Source organism: Cebidichthys violaceus, unplaced genomic scaffold (genome assembly GCF_023349555.1).
Source record: "Cebidichthys violaceus isolate CVI_PGR_0920_01 unplaced genomic scaffold, fCebVio1.0.p SCAF_180, whole genome shotgun sequence".
Taxonomy (NCBI): Eukaryota; Metazoa; Chordata; class Actinopteri; order Perciformes; family Stichaeidae; genus Cebidichthys; species Cebidichthys violaceus.
Window position 1 is genome coordinate 102501 of NW_027176351.1, and position 19987 is coordinate 122487.

Below are 19987 nucleotides of genomic sequence, written 5' to 3' on the forward strand. Positions count from 1 at the left end.
TATGAAGACGGTCCAGGTGGGCGGAGCTGTGAAGAGCATTGCCTGGAACCCAAACCCGTCTGTCTGTCTGCTGGCTGTCGCCCAGTAAGGATCTGTCTGTCTGTTTGTCTGTCTGTCTCTCTCTCTGTCCGTCTCTCTCTCTGTTCATCTGTCTGTCTCTCTCTCTCTGTTCTGTCTCTCTGTTCTGTCTGTTTCTCTGTCTGTCTCTCTGTCCTGCCTGTCTCTCTCTGTGTTCTGTCTGTCCTGTCTGTCTGTGTCTCTCTCTCTCTCTCTGTCTGTCTGTCTGTCTGTCTGTCTGTCTGTCTGTCTCTCTGTCCTGTCTGTCTCTCTGTCCTGTCTGTCTCTCTCTGTTCTGTCTGTCTCTCTCTCTGTCTGTGTGTCTTTCTGTCTGTCTCTCTGTCCTGTCTGTCTCTCTGTCCTATGTCTGTACATGTTCTCAAAGTATATTTAAATATAATATTTATAAATTATATAATTCAAACGTTGTTCTCGCTGATGACCCGTCTCTTTCTCTGTGATTCAGGGACTCGGTGGTGTTGATCCTGTCTCCCCCTCTGGCAGACAGACAGGTTGTCTTGTCAACAGAGCGACTACTCTCGGGTCAGAGGGAGGCGGAGTCCACAGAGGAGGCGGGGCCTGTGAAATGGAGCGATGTGGAAGGGGAGGAGCTCAGCCAAGGGATCCGCCTCAAAATACAACACCCCAAAGTGAGAAACCCACCTGTTGTATTGATTACAGATACACGATCAATAACTAACCGAACGTATCGTGCACTCAGACTGTCCACCAGGTGACGTGGCACGCCAAAGGAGACTACCTGGCGTCGGTAATGCCCGATCACTCCAGCCACCTGCAGGTGTTCATCCACCAGGTGAGCCGGAGGCGGAGTCAGAACCCCTTCAGGAAGAACAAAGGTCTGGTTCAGTGCGTATCCTTCCACCCTGTAAGGCCCTACTTCTTCGTGGGGACGCAGCGCTCAGTTCGGATCTACAACCTGGTGAAACAGGAAATGACCAAAAAACTACAGGCCAACTCCAAGTGGATCTCCAGCATGGCCGTCCACCCCGGGGGTAACCAGATCCACCAAAACACCAGTCTTTAAAAGACCAAAACACCAGATTCACCAAAACACCAGCTCCACCAGATTCACGGGTCACTAAAAGATCAAAACACCAGATCCACCAGAACACCAGTCATTAAAAGACCAAAACACCAGATCCACCAGAACACCAGATTCACGAGTCATTAAAATATCAAATTATTCTTTTAAACAAGAGTCAGGTGACATCACTGCTAAGGGGCAGAGCTTCTGTCTAACTTGTGGGTGTGTCTACAGGTGATCACGTGATCTGTGGGAGTTACGACTGCAGGCTGAGCTGGTTTGACCTCGACCTGTCAACCAAACCTTACAAGATGTTACGGTACGTACCTGTCATTTAGCTAGTGAAGGAATCCTTACCGGTCACATTTGGTGATATAGATTTATACCTTTGGTACGGGTTCGCACCGCTCGTCAATGTAACGTCTGGTCCAGGCAGCCAATCACAACAAACAAGAGGCGGGCTTTACTACCACTGACTTCCTGTCTGATGCCGGTAGACGTGGTAAAGTGAAACCAAAGGTTGATGTCAATCATTTTTCTGTCCTCATTCAACAGCCAGAACTCAACGTCTGCATTGAATCATTTTGTATCTATTGTTTTGATTTGATCGCCTGTTGCAACACGTGTTCCAGACTGTGGTGTTGATGGTGTTGATCACTTCCTGTCTGCAGACACCATAAGAAAGCCGTGAGGGGCGTGGCCTATCATCGACTTTACCCGCTGTTTGCCTCGGCGTCCGACGACGGATCTGTCATCGTCTGTCACGGGACGGTTTACAGGTAATACACACAGTAATACACACAGTAATAGACAATAATACACACAGTAATAGACAACAATACACACAGTAATACACAGTAATATACACTGACCTTGTCCCCCCCAGTGACCTGCTACAGAACCCATTGATCGTCCCGGTGAAGGTTCTCCGAGGTCATGTGATCACTCATGACCTCGGCGTCCTGGATGTGACCTTTCATCCCACTCAACCCTGGATCTTCTCCTCTGGAGCCGATGCCACGATTCGCCTCTTCACCTAGCAACCTACCGACCGACAACCCGACCCACTGACCGACAACCCAACCGACCGACCAACAACCCAACCCACTGACCGACAACCCAATGACCCAACCAACCGACCAACAACCCAACGACCCAACCGACCGACCAACAACCCAACCCACTGACCGACAACCCAACGACCCGACCGACCAACAACCCAACCCACTGACCAACAACCCAACCCACTGACCGACAACCCAACCGACCAACCAACAACCCAACCCACTGACCGACAACCCAACGACCCAACCCACTGACCGACAACCCAACCGACCGACCAACAACCCAACCCACTGACCGACAACCCAACCCACCGATCAACAACCTAACGACCGACCGACCAACAACCCAACCCACTGACCGACAACCCAACCCACCGACCGACAACCCAACGACCGACCGACCAACAACCCAACCCACCGACCGACAACCAAACCGACCGACCGACCAACAACCGACCGACCAACAACCCAACCCACCGACCGACAACCCAACCCACCGACCAACAACCCAACCCACCGACCGACAACCCAACGACCGACTGACCAACAACCCAACGACCGACCGACCAACAACCCAACCCACTGACCGACAACCCAACCCACCGACCAACAACCCAACGACCGACCGACCAACATATGAACCAACTACCACTGACTTTACTACAGAGATCTTTGACCTCATGACTTTAATTTTAATAAACCTGTTTTTTGTTTTTGTTTCATCAGCAGCTGTGTGTTGTTGCCATGGTGATTCTGCTACTTGTCGGTTAATAAATATTCACTTTTTAGTTTCATGTTTCTTTTTGTGGTTTGTTTCATTTAAGAGTTTAGCAAATGTGTTTTACTAACTTATCAGAAGTGTAAAAGTGTTAAAATCTATGAATACTGATATAAACTTATCCTCAGAGCATATTATATATTAATAAATAATATATGATACAAAACATTAATAATAATGATCATCTGAATATTATATATGAATATATATTAATACTGTATATGAATATATATAATATGAATATTATACATTAATATCTTAATATATGTTCATATATAATATATATTCATAAATAATAATACATATTAAACATTTCAGAAACACATTTACAACCAAACTGTTAAAGCTTAATTTTTTTATTTTAATTAATGTGTCAATATAAAGAAAATAAAGTGATCAGAACTGTTTTGTTTGTGTTGAATTTATATATATATATATCATATTTATATATATATATAATATATATATATATCATATTTATATATATATCATATTTTTATATATATATATATATATCATATTTTTATATATATATCATATTTATATATAATATAATTTGTAATATTAACTACAAAATCAAACAATTTAAAATTATAAATATATCGTAATGAAGTCCAGGTTAATGATCATTTCTTATTGAACATTGATTCTACTTCATCAATAAAACGCTGCCTGCCTTTATTTTGAAGGCTGAAGTTAGATTTCCGGTTTTGGTGTTTTCCTTCAGGTCGTTTTTCCGGAACCAATGCCTGACGGTCTTTACCTGAACCTGGAGACTGACGGTCTTTACCTGAACCTGTAGACTGACGGTCTGAGTAAAAGAAAATTAACAGAAGTTTAAACTTTTAGTTTGAAAGGTTTGCAGGCTCAAGATACACAAGATGTGACGTCACCTCCGTTTTCCCCGACGGAACGTTTTCAGTGTGACACACAACATGGAACGTGACGACATCACACCGAGCCGCGAAAACTGCGTTTATACCAGCTGTTACTGGCAAGTACTTTGTAATACTACCTGTTCTGTAGTAGTACAACATAAGTTATGTATTACTACAACACGTGTTCTGTAGTAGTAAAATATACTGTATATTCTGTAGTACTACAACACATGTTCTGTTGTAGTACAATATATATTCTGTAGTACTACAACACATGTTCTGTAGTAGTACAATATATATATTGAACTACATACTATATTACTGTTTTATATTCTGTATTATTAAATGGTAAATTGACTTGTACTTGTAGTTCTAATGGTACAGGAAAACATACTACTCTCAAAGTTCTACCAACCGAAAATCCCAGTTCAACACAGTTTCTACCAACTGGTTCTCCTCGAAAAAACACCATTTCAACACATGTTGTGTAAACTTTTGTTGTCTGTTCTTGTTCTGCAGTGAAGAAAATGTTTGGAAACTCTGTGAGTTTGTCAGAACCGAGAGAACCGCACTGCTGGAAGAATTGTTTGTGGTTTTCATCTCAAATGAGAACCGAATGGTGAGAACACATTTTACAGAACATCTGCCAGTTCTAAAACCAAGTCAGTTTCTCTGAATCACCTGTCTGGTTCTAAAGCTGATGTTTGTTCTCCATCAGGTTCCTCTGTGGAAGCAGAAGTCTGGACGTGGAGGCCAGCCAGTTATCTGGGTCTGTGATGTCACTGTGTGATCGATAATAACTATGATGTCATAGACAGTCCATTAATAATACACAGGGGTCCGCTAAGTCCTGCTCTGCTGTACTGTGATACTACTGTAGTGTAGTATCACTGAACAGTAGTAGTATCACTGTACAGTAATATCACAGTAACTGTAGTATCACAGTACAGTAGTAGTAGTACAGTAGTAGTAGTACAGTAGTAGTATCACTGTACAGTAGTATCACAGTAACTGTAGTATCACAGTACAGTAGTAGTATCATTTGACAGTACTAGTAGTACAGTAGTAGTATCACTGTACAGTAGTAGTATCATTTTACAGTAGTAGTATCACAGTACAGTAGTAGTATCACAGTACAGTAGTATCACAGTAACTGTACTGTGATATCACCGTACTGTAGAATCACTGTACAGTAGTAGTATCACAGTACAGTAGTAGTATCGGGGTGACTGTGACTAAGTGGAGAGCAGGGCCGGCTTTCAATCAGAGGGTCGGCGGTTCGATTCCCGGCTCCTGTCAATGTGTCCTTGAGCAAGACACTTAACCCCAAAATGTCTCCCGTAGCTGTGCCTACAGTGCGTAGATAGATACTGAAATGTAAGTCGCTTTGGATAAAAGCGTCTGCTAAATGACTGTAATGTAATGTATCACGGAAATGGGTGATGTCATCATGATGTCATGGTGTGTTTCAGGACTACCACGTTGTGCTGCTGCAGGTCAGACCTAATTCTTCTTCTCTGGTTTATGATCTGGACACTGAGCTGTCGTTTCCCTGCAGCCTGAAGCTGTATTCTGACCAGGCCCTCCGTTCGGAACGCAACATCAAACCTGCGTACCACAGGTAACACACCTGAACACCACAGGTAACACACCTGAACTATACAGGTAACACACACCTGACCACCACAGGTAACACACACCTGACCTCCACAGGTAACACCTAAACACTACAGGTAACATACACCTGAACACCACAGGTAACACACCTGAACTATACAGGTAACACACACCTGACCTCCACAGGTAACACACACCTAAACACCACAGATAACACACACCTAAACACCGCAGGTAACACATCTACCTTTGTCTCTGTTCCAACAGGAAGTTGCGTGTGGTCCCTGCTGACAGCTTCCTGTTGAACTTTGCGTCAGATCGATCCCACATGAAGGACTCTGAAGGGTCTTGGAGGATGCCCCCCCCACCCTACCCCCCCATACGGACCACAGGTCACCTGACGCATCACCTCAGTATGTGGTACTGTTAACCGTGAGATGACATCACTGTGATGCGTTTCCTCCTCAGAGTGTCAGATGAACCTGGACGACTTCATAAGTATGAGCCCTGCTGTCGGCTGGGGGCGGGTCTTCAGTCTGGACGAATTCCTGTTGAGACACTCTTCATCATCATCGTCTTCAACAGCTTCATCTTCATCATCGTAGTCTTCATCATCTTCATCGTAGCTGACTGACTATTATTTTGTCTTTTACACTTTAATTCTAATTGTTCTCAATATTTTCTTCTTTTCATTGTTTTGTACACTGAATATATATATATATATATATATATATACATATATATGTATATATACATATATATGTATGTAATGTTTGTATGTATTAAATGTTTTATTATATTTCTGTGTTTTATAATGTCTTTCATGTTTTCTGACCTTTTCTCTCAGAGCAGTTTTATTAAATCTACAGGATGAAAAGAGACTTTGACTAACTAGTTAACTCACTAACTAGCTAGTTAGCTTTAACTTTAACTCTTGAGCTAAGTTAACTAGCTAGTTAAGTTATCAACATGAAATAGATCAACTATATAAATATAATATATAATAGATATACTATAACCTCTATTTGGTTTAGTACTTGTTGTGAAGTTGTTTTCTGAATGGAGCTCTGATCGATCGGTGCTAAGCTACGCTAAGCTAACATTGTAGCAACTCCATCAACACTCAACATAACATTATATCGACGTAAATACAGCATCTTTATTATTTATACCATCTGCTTTATACACATAGTGTGGTCTCTACTAATATGAGGTTATCTACTGATAGGTTATCAGGAGGAGCAGTATACAATAACACACACACACACACACACAGAGGGATTCATGACGTCACACATACTCTCTCACACACTCAAACACACACACAGATGGATTCATGACGTCACACATACTCTCTCACACTCTCTCAAACACACACAGATGGATTCATGACGTCACACTCTCTCTCTCTCTCTCTCTCTGGTCGCTGCTGCGGACTGTTGTTGTTCTAATGCTAAGCTAACGGCTAGCACTGAAGAGGTCGCGCTGCTAAACTCTCTCCCGGTTCCGTTCATTAGCTCGGGTTAGCTCACATTAACCCGGGTTAGCTCACATTAGTGGAGGAGGACGGGTTAGCTAGCCGCTTAGCTTCGTTAGCATGTTCTATATACTCGACCAGTGTTGTTAATGTTAGCTCGTTAGCCTGAGAGCTAACGTTAGCTGTGGTTCTGTTGTAGGACCTGATATCTTTAGACATTATATATAATAATGTAATATAATATCCAGAGTTATTATTCCCGTCATGTCTCAGAACACAGAGCTATGTTCCTCTGAGCTAACGCTAGCTGTTAGCCGGAGCTAACGGGAGTCTTTGTTCGGAGCCGGGTTATGATGTTAGCATTGTTAGCGTAGTTAGCCGGTAGATTAGAGCAGACACAGAACAGTTAGCTGATGCTAAGCTAACAAAGGACGTTCATCGTGTTTTCTGAGCTTTGAGGCTGACATGACGTCAGTGACCTTCATCATCTAAAGGGTTATGATGGCCCTCAGCCCAGGCTGCAGGCTCAGCCCTTCAGTGGTCTACCTGCTGGTCCTCTCAGGTGAGTTCAGTGACTCAGGATCAGATATGATCATAAATGTAACCCTCAGAGGTCTTCAGGATCTGACCTGAGTCATGTTTATGTGCTGTTCTTATATTCAAACAAAGTAATGTGACAACAAGATCATCTTATTAAAGTAGAAGTGAATTTAAATACATATTATATTATTCATTATAATTAATCCAGGCGTGAACTAACTTATGACACATATATATAAATATATGACTATACACATAAGTGTATATATATATATACATATATATATATATATAAATAAATATATGAATATACACATATGTGTATATTTATATATATTTATATATTGGGGGTGTAACGGTTCACAAAAGTCTCGGTTCGGTTCAATACGATACAGTGGTTTCACGGTTCGGTACGTTTTCAATCTAGCAAAAAAGCAGAAGTGCCAAATCCTCTCTGAGACCTCTCTCAAGGGGGCGTGTCTGGTTTGATTCTCTGTTTGCTTTTGTTGTCTTTCACAAAGCATGAGTTATGGTCTGGAGAAACGGGCTGGTGAAGGAGTAGTGTCACGGGGCTCAGTAGCATTCAGCATGTTGGTACAGCCTGGTTGATCACTCAGAGTAGAGATAGACCTTTAGTCCTCTTTGAATCAGGAGGGAAAGATACCGAAACACTGCGGAGAGTTTGTAACGAACATCACGTGACTATTCACGCACACTGGGCGTGATGGTGACCGTGTAAACAGGAAGTAGATTTATTGCTTACTTCAAATAATACGACAGAGTAATAAAGTCTTTAATAATGAAAGGTTGTGTTTGATATTTAAGATCTTCCTCTATAAACTCAAACAGACACATTTCATGTAAAGTTTTAGAAGTTTTATTTTTCAGACTTAGTTACAGTGCTCTCTGTCTCTCTTTCTGCCTCTCTCTCTCTGTCTCTCTGTCTCTCTCCCTATGTCTCTCTCTCTCTTTGTCTCTCTCTCTCTCTGTCTCTCTCTGTGTCTCTCTGTCTCTGTCTTTCTGTCTGTCTCTCTTTCTCTCTCTCTCTGTCTCTCTCTGTGTCTCTCTCTCTTTCCCTCTCTGTGTCTCTCTGTCTTTCTCTCTCTGTCTCTCTCTGTGTCTCTCTCTCTTTCCCTCTCTGTGTCTCTCTCTCTTTCTCTCTCTGTCTCTCTCTCTGTCTGTCTCTCTCTCTCTGTCTGTCTTTGTCGCTCTGTCTCTGTGTGTCTCTCTCTCTGTCTCTCTCTCTCCTCATATTTACATTAATAAATAATTAGTAATTAGTAAGTAAAGACAACACTTTCAGTAACACCTGTCATCAGTTGTTCATGTTGAATTAACTCGTTAGTCGATCGGTAATCAATGATATTGTTGTTTGTGAACATCTGGGAAAGGGTCACGTGACAGGAGCGTGACCAATCAGGGAAGGACATCGTGTTACGTCGGGTGGGTTGCCATGTTTGAGCGCAGTGGCTCCACCGATTTCAGCTATATTTTATTTTTCAAATGCAAAAGTATTATTCAAACGTATTGTTCGGTTCATAATGCGTACTGTTAGAGAAATTCACTCGCAGCCAATGTATAAGACATTTATTCTTGCAAGAAGGAGACAGAGTTGAAACACATACAAGTCATGCATCAAGGCTGCTCAGAGGTCTGTCTCTGTCTCTGTGATATTTATACTTCAGATAACATACAAGTGCGTTTGCACAGAATCATTACATTACATTACATTACAGTCATTTAGCAGACGCTTTTATCCAAAGCGACTTACAATAAGTGCATCAACATTGGTAATCAAAAGAACTACTAGTCACCAGAAGTCATAAGTACATTTCCTTTTCCAAACAAGCATCTAAGAGCATGAAGCAGAGCATAACTCAGAGCCAAAGTACAGAAACAAGAAAAACAGTTAGTGCTATAAGTAATACGAATACAATAAGTGCAACAAGCTAGTATGAAAACATTTGCATAAAGCTACGTGGCATGTCTTGAACTCGTTCTTCTCCCCTTACTAAACGTCATCTTGACGTTTAGTAAGATATACAATCGCCCCTGACAGAAGGTCACAGTGACTGCTAAACGAGGAACATCTGAGATACCAAGTGTAAAGAGAGTTCACACCGGAGCCCCAGACTTCATGGAGCCTTGTATGTTAAACAATAAGAACAGATCATTCTAAAAGTTATTTTTCTCCAACACGTACCAAACGTTCAATACGAATATGTGTATCGTTGCACCCCTAATATATATATATATATATATATATATATATATATATATATATATATATATATAATATACATATATATGTGTATATATATATGTATATTTATATTTGTTAAGTTTCTTTAAGACGGTTCTGATGTTACGTTTCTATAAAAGGATTTGACTGAACTTCCGTTTTCCGTTCTGTTAATTGTGTTTGTGTCTTTCCCAGGATGCATTGCTGCGTCTCAGAGGAATGACAACGTCTATGTGTCAGGGATTTCTAACGGTAAGTTGGTAGCAACCACGGTGATGTCACATCAGCTGAGCTTCATCTTCAGTGTCTCACTCTCTGTCTGTCTCACTCTCTGTCTGTCTGTCCAGCCTGTGGTGACGTGGCGGAGCTCCTGCGGGCGTCCAGCGGTGTCATCACCAGCCCCGGTTGGCCCTTTCAGTATCCGGCCAGACTGAACTGCAGCTGGAACATCAGAGCGCGACCTGGAGACACTGTCACCATCAGGTAACACTCAGACTGTTACGAGGTTCAGGACCAGTCAACAGAGAGGGAACGAGGTTCAGGACCAGTCAACGGAGAGGGAACGGGGTTCAGGACCAGTCAACGGAGAGGGAACGAGGTTCAAGACCAGTCAACAGAGAGGGAACGAGGTTCAGGACCAGTCAACAGAGAGGGAACAGGGTTCAGGACCAGTCAACGGAGAGGGAACGAGGTTCAGGACCAGTCAACGAAGAGGGAACAAGGTTCAGGACCAGTCAACAGAGAGGGAACAAGGTTCAGGACCAGTCAACAGAGGGAACAAGGTTCAGAACCAGTCAACAGAGAGGGAACGGGGTTCAGGACCAGTCAACGGAGAGGTAACAGGGTTCAGGACCAGTCAACAGAGAGGGAACAGGGTTCACGACCAGCCTTCAGAACCAGTCAACAGAGAGGGAACAGGGTTCAGGACCAGCCTTCAGAATCAGAAGCTAGCAGAGGACCATTTAATCAATACTTTCTCTTCTCTGTTCGTAGTTTCCAGGACTTTGACCTCCAGGGTTCCCATCGTTGCTCGGCGGATTGGATGTCCATTAGCAGCTACAGGAGCCTGGATGGGCTCCGGGTTTGTGGTTCCTCCTTGCCGCCACCTTATATCTCCTCCCAGGACCACGTCTGGATCCACTTCCACTCTGACGACGGTCTGACAGGAAAAGGCTTCCGACTGTCCTACATCACTGGTGAGGAATTGTAGAGCGTCGCAGCTTCGATGCAGCAGGTCACTAATGTGGTTCACAGATCTCTGGGTGCAGTGGGGTTTGAACACATCCACGTCTGGACTTTGATCAGCAGAACCTCCTGGTTGGTGTTAATCCTCTTAGCTGATCCATGAGGAGGTCCAAGGGTCTGAAGCAGGCGATATTAGGAAGAGTTCAAAAGTCCTGATCAGTTTGAGGGTGGTGTTGTCACATTACCAGATGTTTTAAAGTCATGCATCAATAACTAATAATATCCTGTTGTAGGTAAACCAGAGGCCTCCAGCTGTGATGTGGACCAGTTCCACTGCTCTAATGGGAAGTGCATCCCAGACTGGTGGCGGTGTAACTCCATGGACGAGTGTGGAGACAATTCGGACGAGGATCTGTGCGTGGAATCTCCGTTCTCCTTCCAGCCCTGCAGTCTGAATCAGTTCCCCTGTCTGTCCCGGTACACCCGGATCTATACCTGTCTGCCCCACAGCCTGAGGTGTGACGGCAGCATTGACTGCCAGGTAACAAACCAGTTCTCCCAGTCCAACACCAGCCATGACCGTGCTGCTCCACAGCTAGACGAGCATTCTTCTTCTGTATCGATGAACAAACGGGTTCAAAGTTCAAAGAAAGAAAAACTTTCCTTTTGATATCAGTAGTTCCTCTTGTGTCACCAGTGAGGAAGATGATGATGATGATGATGAGACCCTGATAATACCTTGTTAGGAGTTAGTGAGCTAATTATCTTAGTGACACGTTTTATTAACCAGTAATGCCAACATGTGACGTTCACACACTGACACTATTTACGAAAGCACCAATCGTAAACAAGCTGCTAATTGGTGCAATTTGAGATCTGACTACTGCCCCTGGTTACAGTTGCCCTGGTCTCCTTCAGTGTAACTATTACCCTGAAGCCCAAATTACTCTCAGTCTGTGTCGGGCTCTCAGTCCGTGTCGGGCTCTCAGTCCTGGGAAGTGTGATAACGATCAAAATGATAATGGTGGTCTATATAAACAACATAGCCCGGTTCCTTCCAGTCTGCAATGCCAGGGGTCGGCACACCTTGGTCCCGGTTTCTGTCTGCTGCCTGGCTCAATCCAACCCAACACCTCTCCATGAGAGTGGGGGCCTGCGCGAGCCCCCCCACAGGTCTGGCTCCAGAAGGGGGGTCCGGTTTCCCTTTTCCAGTCGAGGTGCTACAACTCTTTTCTGGCTGATTCATATAGAATCGTTGAATCTTAGTCTGGCCCCTCTCCTGAGACCACTTTTCCTTGGGAGACCCTTTCAGGAGGTATTGCCCTGACGACACAGCTCTCAGGTCACTGGGACACACAAACCACCTTAAGACAGACCCCCAAGATACTGAACTGTTCTGGCCTCAGTCCTGGTAGTGCTCACGCTCATCCCTGATGCTTCATCTCAGTGTCGATATACCCGGCAGTGTTTCCTCTAGGTTTACAGCTTTGGGGGGGGACACCGACACCAACACTTAAAGGGATCATGGTGTTCATGTGTTTCTTTTAAAGACAGCAGTCAATATAACAACTGAACAATTATTTGAACTGTACATTGAACTAAACATCGGAACATTTCTTTTTATGACAATTGTCCACAATTTTGTCACTGCAGTGTATCTTTGTGGGCTCTTCCAGAGCCTCTTGATATTTATTTATTTATGCATGTACAGTCCCTGACAAAAGTCTTGTCACTTATCCATTTTGTAGAAACAACAGTTTATAACCTGACTTTTAATTAATCCATTGGTTTTAGAAATGGCTCATATGAAAGCTAAAACCCTCCCAAATTATGTTTAATATACTAAAATAAATTTGCTTCACTGAAGAAAGATTGATCATTTAATGAACACAGAAAGGTCAGATTTTGGCAAGACAAAAGTTTTGTCGCCTACAGAGAGTAATGTGAAAATTGAACAAATAATTTACTTCAAATCCAAAAATATGTTGCATAACATCAGTGAATTAAGTAGTGGTGCTGTGAGATCCATATTTAATATCTTGTATGACTTCCATGAGCTTGAAGGACTGCATCCATGTGGTTCGACAATGATTCATACAATTTATTGATGAAGTCATCAGGAATAGCAAAGAAAGCAGTCTTACATGCCTCCCAGAGTTCATCAAGATTCTTTGGTTTCGTCTTCCATGCTTCCTCTTTCATTCTACCCCAGACATGCTCAATGATGTTCATGTCTGGTGACTGGGCTGGCCAGTCCTGGAGCACCTTGATCTTCTTCGCCTTGAGGAACTTTGATGTAGAGATGGAAGTATGCGATGGAGCACCATCCTGCTACAAAATTTGACCCCTTTTATGGTTGGGAATGTAAGAGGTAGCTCATACTTCTTGATATTTTAGGCTATTGATATTGCCTTCCACCCTGCAAATCTCTCGCACACCCCCATACTGGATGTAACCCCAGACCATGATTTTTCCGCCACCAAACTTAACTGTTTTCTGGGTGAATCTCGGATCCATGCGGGCTCCAGTAGGTCTCCTGCAATATTTGCGGCGGCTGTGATGTAATTCAACCGAAGATTCATCTGAGAAATCCACCTTCTGCCACTTTCCTAGCGTCCATCCTTTTAGCAGGCTGTGGGCCTTGGCAAATGCCACACGTTTTTTTAATTGCCTTTTGTTTAGTGCTGGTTTCTGGGCACTGATTCGACCATGGAGGCCATTTCGAGACAGAATTCTACAAACTGTCCTGGTTGACACGGAGACTTGAGGTGACCAGGCCTGATGGAGCTCTGCTGCAGTGGAAAAGTGGCTGGCCTCGGATTTTCGAGCCAACAAACGGTCCTCCCGAGCAGTTGTCTTGCGGGGTCTGCCGGACCTGGGTTTGTCAAAAACATCTCCAGTCTCTTCAAATCTTTTTCTTATTCTTTGTACTTGACGCTGAGACACATTGAAGGTGTCAGCCACCTCAGCAGTGGATCTGGTCTTCAGCCTCTTGATAATCAACACTTTGGTCTCAGGGTGAATCTTAGGCATGTTGTCAGAGGTCAAGTTGCAGTTGATGTGAAGGTCTGGTGTGCTGGGGTTCTTTTTATACACAGCCACTAATTGATTGATCAATTATTGATCACAGGTGAGGCTGTAATCTAGGATTGGGTGCATCATATGACAAGGCGACAAGACTTTTGTCTTTGCAAAAACCGACTCAGTGGGCTTTACCAAGCTGTGAACGTTAGAATGCTTTTCAGCAGTTTCGTTTGGCACCAAAACATTATTTCAAAAGTTGTTGGGATTGAAATTAGCCATTTCTTGTAAAAAAAAATTGATTACAAATATATTTGAGGGGCACTTAAGGTCAACTTGTACCCAAGCGACAAGACTTTTGTCAGGGACTGTATGTAATGTATGTATTTACTGACTTACTGGCTTACTTACTTACCAAGATCAGTCTTGTACAGCCAGGGGGAGCATTTCCCGTAACAGTCCTGTTGTTCAGTACTCCCACAGGACACCCTGATGATCACAAGACTTCTTTAACCCCACAAAACACACGTAGAGGTCTGAGGTTCAACAATCAGCCAAAATGTCCTTTCATCAGCCTCTCAGGCTGAAAGCTTTCGGTGGAAAGCTAAGCAGTGTGATATCTTGATGGTTGGACCCTGCTTGTAACAGCTACATGGTTTAAACATTTGATTTATTTTCCGACATGTTTGTTCTGACCCAGGACCTTGGGGATGAGATCGACTGTGATGTTCCCACTTGTGGAGAATGGTTGAGGAACTTCTACGGCTCCTTTAGCTCTCCAAACTACCCCGACTTTTACCCTCCAGGAAGCAACTGCACCTGGTTGATCGACACGGGAGACCACAGGAAGGTAAGCTCTGACCTCCATCCTCAGCACAAACACCTGGGAGAGAAAGATCTCCCAAAGAAGTAAAGCTAACGTCTCCATCTTCGTCCTCCTTCCCCCGTCCTTCATCTTCTGCAGGTCATCCTGAGGTTTACCGACTTTAAACTCGATGGGACGGGATACGGCGACTACGTGAAGGTCTATGATGGCTTGGAGGAGAACCCTCGCCGTCTCCTCAGGGTTCTCACTGCCTTCGACTCCAGAGCGCCCGTCGCTGTGGTTTCATCGTCGGGTCAACTCCGAATTCACTTCTACGCCGACAAGATCAACGCTGCTCGAGGGTTCAACGTCACCTACCAGGTGTGTTTATTTAACCTGAGTGATGTTTCTTATGTATTTAATGAAGTAGGTTCTCTTGTTCCTGTGTGTCTCTGGGTTCTTAAGGTGGACGGGTTCTGTTTTAACTTGTTCCTGTGTCTCTCTCTCTGGGTTCTTAATGTAGACAGGTTCTGTTTAACTTGTTCCTGTCTCTCTCTCTGGGTTCTTCAGGTGGACGGGTTCTGCCTGCCGTGGGAGGTTCCGTGTGGGGGTAACTGGGGCTGCTACACCGAGCAGCAGCGCTGTGACGGGTACTGGCATTGTCCCAACGGTCGTGATGAGCTCAACTGTTCTTCGTGTCAGGAGGATGAGTTCCCCTGTTCTAGAAACGGAGCCTGTTACCCTCGATCGGACCGCTGCAACTATCAGAACCGCTGCCCCAACGGTTCTGACGAGAAGAATTGCTTCTTCTGCCAGCCCGGAAACTTCCACTGCAAGGTACCGACAACCTGTCAGCTGATCAACATAGAACCCATAAAGTAAACACACAAAGAACATGAAGTTCTACTAGAACCTGAGAGACTTTTCTCATTTCTCACACTTTAACATTAATTGACTAACAAAGCATCGCTGCATCCAGTAAATATGCAACAGAAACACATGAAATGAAGAATCTTCTGCCATGTAACACGTCCTCTGACCTTCCTGCAGAACAACCGCTGTGTGTTTGAGTCGTGGGTCTGTGATGCTCAGGACGACTGTGGCGACGGCAGCGACGAGGAGAGTTGTCCCGTCATCGTTCCCACCAGAGTCATCACCGCCGCCGTCATCGGCAGCCTCATCTGTGGACTCCTGCTGGTCATCGCCCTAGGCTGCACCTGCAAACTCTACTCGCTGCGCATGTTTGAACGCAGGTGAGAACCGACTCCGCCTCTGATTGGTCACTGCTTCTGTGAATCCGATTTGCGATTGGGCTGATGTCTGAGCCGTGTGATTTGAGCCGTGCGATTGGCCGTTGCAGGTCGTTCGAGACGCAGCTGTCCAGAGTGGAAGCGGAGCTGCTTCGGAGAGAAGCCCCGCCCTCTTATGGTCAGCTGATCGCCCAGGGCCTGATCCCACCTGTGGAGGACTTCCCAGTGTGCTCTGGGAGCCAGGTACAGAGAATCAGAACCAGTCTTTAGAACCTTACCTGTGAATACACAGTACAAGTCTCTATTGTGTTCTGCTCTCTGTCCTCAGGCGTCCGTCCTGGAGAACCTCCGACTGGCTGTCCGTTCTCAGCTCGGCTTCACCTCCCTGAGGCTCCCTTCCTCGGGTCGTCATACCAACCTTTGGCGCCGTCTCTTCACCTTCTCGCGGTCGCGGCGGTCCGGTTCTCTGGCTCTGGTCTCTGCGGACCTGGAGGACAGCGTCGGCACCGGGAGTTCAGGTTCAGACCTGCTGTCTCCGGACTCGGACGACACGGACACGGAGGGGGAGCGGGGGAGGGGCGCGGTGGGCGGGCCCGTGGCCCCCCTCCCCCAGAAGACCACGCCCTCCACCGCCGTGGAGGCCGTGGTGTTCGTGACGACCTCCGTGACTCCGACGCCCACCTGTGGGCGAGGCCGCGACCGGCACAGAGAGACTCCGCCCCCCTCCAGCCCTGTCCCCGTGGTAACTCCCGGCCCAGATCCCGAACGTCACAGCGACACTTCAGTGCTTCAGGCTCCGCCCACCTCTGCCCTGCAGCGACTGGCCCAGAACTTGCACCGCCTCGCCAGGAACTTGACCAGAACAAGCCAGAACCGGCAGGACCAGATCTGGACCAATCACAGTCCACTTCACCAGCTGGAGACAGGAAGAGGCGGGGCCGAGATCACGGAGCAGCGAGAAAACGGAGAAGAAGAAGAAGACGTGGAGCTCCTGATCCCCGCCTCCGACTCTGACTCCTCCTCCTCGCTCGTCAGCGACATCCGACAACCGCTGCTAGAACCGTACCCCTCTTCTACCACAGGCCACGCCCACCGCCATCACCGCGGAAACAATAGTCAAGGAGGGCGGGACGGCCCGTGCGAACATTGTGGGATGGTCCACACGGCTCAGATACCCGACGTCTGTCTGGAGGCCACGGGAAAGACGGAGAGCAGCGATGACGAGCTGCTGCTGCTGTGCTAACAGGCTAACTGACAGACAGTTAGCTAACACGCTGCTGTGCTAACAGGCTAACTGACAGACTGTTACTACCCTGATACAACATCCACAGTTAGCTATCATGCGGCTCTGCTAACAGGCTAACATGCTAACTGACAGGCTAAAGGCCTTTTCACACCGGGAACAAAAATAATACAACGAAAAGAAAATGCTGAATATTTGCTGGCAATTTTTTTAATAGAAGATTCGTGCTCCGTACATTCCACCGAAATTTAAAATCTCACATTGTCAGTGTTCAAGACTCTGACAATATGGTCGCGTTTCCTTTGAAACGTGTTATTGTATCGCATGTAAGTTCTGAGCCTCATTGCATTGGTTTGCATCATTCGTGACTGGACTGAATCACGTGTTCATTATTATGGGATGGCCAATACAAGGCCTCATGGTCAGTTTATGATACGTCTCCATGGATTTAAAGACAGTGAGCTCATGTGCTTCCATAGCTGGTAATTAAAATAACACTGAACTGCAAAATGCTAAAGAATTGGATTCGGTGTGGATCTCTTCATAGAGATAAATAAATAAATACATTATATATAAATTAATTATTCACCTCACTACTGTCGATACTGCCCCAACATCTCTTCACTTCACAAGCTAACATCTCACACTGGACTACAGCTAGCAAACATGCTAACAGCTCTGACTGGCCTACAACTAGCAAACATACTAGATTGGACTACAACTAACAAACATGCTGACAGATTTAATTGGACTACAGCTAGCAAACATGCTAACAGATCTGACTGGACTACAGCTAGTAGCTAGCTAACACTTTGCCTGGACTAAAACTACACCTGTTAGCATGTTAGTTTGCTTCAACGTTAGCTCTCAGTGATGTCAGAGATGAACGGACCAATCGGATGTCACTGATTGGCTCTTATGTTGATACAATGATTAAAACTCTCCTCGCTGCAGGCACACTTCCTGCTCAACGGTACGACTGTAAATTGTGTCCTGACAGAACAAACTGATGAGAACATTCAGATTAAAATGATTGGGGAAGCTATTGGGACTCCTGGTGCAACTGTTTAAATGGCCCCCCTTTGTGCTGTTAAACAGAACTAAGGGAACGATCAGGGTCATGTGACCAACGGAGGCAGCCAAAGATATCAGGCTAGCTGAACTGTAGAGCCAACAAAGGTCTGTTCCACCAGGGTCCAGTTGAGTCTACAAAGAGATCCTTCTGGATCTGGATCCGTCTACAAAGAGAACTTTCTGGATCCGTCTACAAAGACAACATTCTGGATCCATCTGGAAAGGGAACGTTCTGGTTCTGGATCGGTGTGGAAAGAGAACGTTATAGATCTGGATCCGTCTACAAAGAGAACGTTCTGGTTCTGCTTCCATTTGTAAAGAGAACATTCTGGTTCTGGGTCTGTCTGAAAAGAGAACGTTCTGGTTCTGGATCCATCTACAAAGAGAACAATCTAGATCTGTCTGTAAAGAGAACGTTCTGGTTCTGGATCCGTCTGTAAAGAGAACGTTCTGGATCCGTCTGGAAAGAGAACGTTCTGGATCCGTCTGGAAAGAGAACGTTCTGGATCTGTCTGGAAAGAGAATGTTCTGGTTTTGAAAGGTCAAGAGTCACGTTTACACTTAATTCAACATAAAGGACTCAGAGTTTCATATGGTGGAGAACCTGAACCAGAACAGTTCTGATGGTTTGAGTTGGAGGATGGTTGAGAACTGAACAGGACCACACCTTTAGAACCACTTCTGAGGGTTCAGAACCAGACCAAGAGAACCAGATGTATAAACTGTCATCAAAGTTCTGGTTTATGATTTTGTGACATCAAACTCCTCCTTCTCTTCCTCTTCTTCCTCCTCTTCCTTTTCCTCATCTTCCTCTTCCTCATCCTCATCCTTTTCCTCTTTTTCCTCCTCTTCCTCTCAGACTGAAGCGTTTCAAACTGACCCGTCCGTATTTATGATCAGTTAGTTTTTGGTACTGAGATGTCAGCTGACCTTGTGTGAGTGTGTATATTTATTATTATTAATATGATGATGGTTGTTGTTGTTGTTGTTGTTGTTGTTGTTGTTGTTGTTTCAGGAGTACTTCACCCCAAAATCAATTTCATGGAGTTCTTAAAGAAAACTTTTCTTCACGTCGTTAAGATGTAAAATTAAAGAACTGAATTCAGTTACAGGAGAAAAAGATGAACGTTCAGTTTAACGAACACTAAATACTTGTGTTTACATATTTTAACTAATACAAAGATTACTGACGACATTTTAAAGGTAGATAGTACTTCAGTGTTAAAATAAACCTCCGAGACATTTAGGTTTCCTTGTGTTCTGATTGGAGGAGTGAGAGGAAAACAAAGAACTCAATATATACACGCATATATTATTTAGGTGTGAAGTACTACCTTTCATTTGTTGTGTGGAGCTGTTTTTCTGCATGATTCAAGTCGGTGTTTTTCTTTGTAAAGTTGAAAACTGTTTAACTTCACTAAAGATTAAAGATTAAAGGTTCACATTTCATCTGTGTTTTATTTGAATAAAAACATAAAGATAGAATCTCTCTACACACTAGTACACATTAAATACGTGGTCCAGAACTACCAGACATAGTAATAAAATACTTTAAATATTCATGTAACAATACTTCAATCTAAGCAAACCAGTGGTGGAATGTAATGAGGTACATTTACTCACAATTTAGAGGTACTTTATACTTCTCACAGTAAATATTGTAATTTTTACTGCACTACATGTATTTAACTGTAGTTACTTTATAGATTCA

General features: G+C 44.4%; 3 protein-coding genes across 3 annotated transcripts in view; all 3 read left to right on the top strand.

Moving 5' to 3' along the window:
* bop1 (BOP1 ribosomal biogenesis factor) overlaps positions 1–2954 on the top strand; it is an 8840-nt gene extending 5886 nt beyond the window's left edge. The window contains exons 10-15 of the mRNA XM_068712895.1: positions 1–84; positions 524–707; positions 779–1070; positions 1337–1421; positions 1774–1881; positions 1989–2954. The exon at positions 1–84 is cut by the window's left edge and continues 49 nt beyond it. Coding sequence (XP_068568996.1) covers positions 1–84; positions 524–707; positions 779–1070; positions 1337–1421; positions 1774–1881; positions 1989–2142 — 907 coding nt within the window. The 3' untranslated portion in view covers positions 2143–2954. The remainder of the gene's footprint in view (positions 85–523; positions 708–778; positions 1071–1336; positions 1422–1773; positions 1882–1988) is intronic.
* Positions 2955–3729: 775 nt separating this feature from the next.
* On the top strand, positions 3730–6142 carry ntaq1 (N-terminal glutamine amidase 1). Its single transcript, XM_068712889.1, has 6 exons — positions 3730–3938; positions 4342–4441; positions 4541–4591; positions 5295–5443; positions 5707–5831; positions 5908–6142. The coding sequence occupies exons 1-6, from the start codon at positions 3880–3882 to the stop codon at positions 6042–6044; spliced, it is 621 nt and encodes a 206-aa protein (XP_068568990.1). The 5' UTR covers positions 3730–3879; the 3' UTR covers positions 6045–6142.
* Positions 6143–6704: 562 nt separating this feature from the next.
* lrp12 (low density lipoprotein receptor-related protein 12) lies at positions 6705–19723 on the top strand. The gene is made up of 11 exons (XM_068712896.1): positions 6705–7478; positions 9894–9950; positions 10046–10181; positions 10692–10894; positions 11177–11424; positions 14605–14754; positions 14869–15090; positions 15280–15546; positions 15760–15962; positions 16070–16202; positions 16288–19723. Exons 1-11 carry the CDS (start codon positions 7415–7417, stop codon positions 17200–17202), a joined length of 2598 nt encoding a protein of 865 aa, XP_068568997.1. The 5' UTR covers positions 6705–7414; the 3' UTR covers positions 17203–19723.
* Positions 19724–19987: the final 264 nt, after the last annotated feature.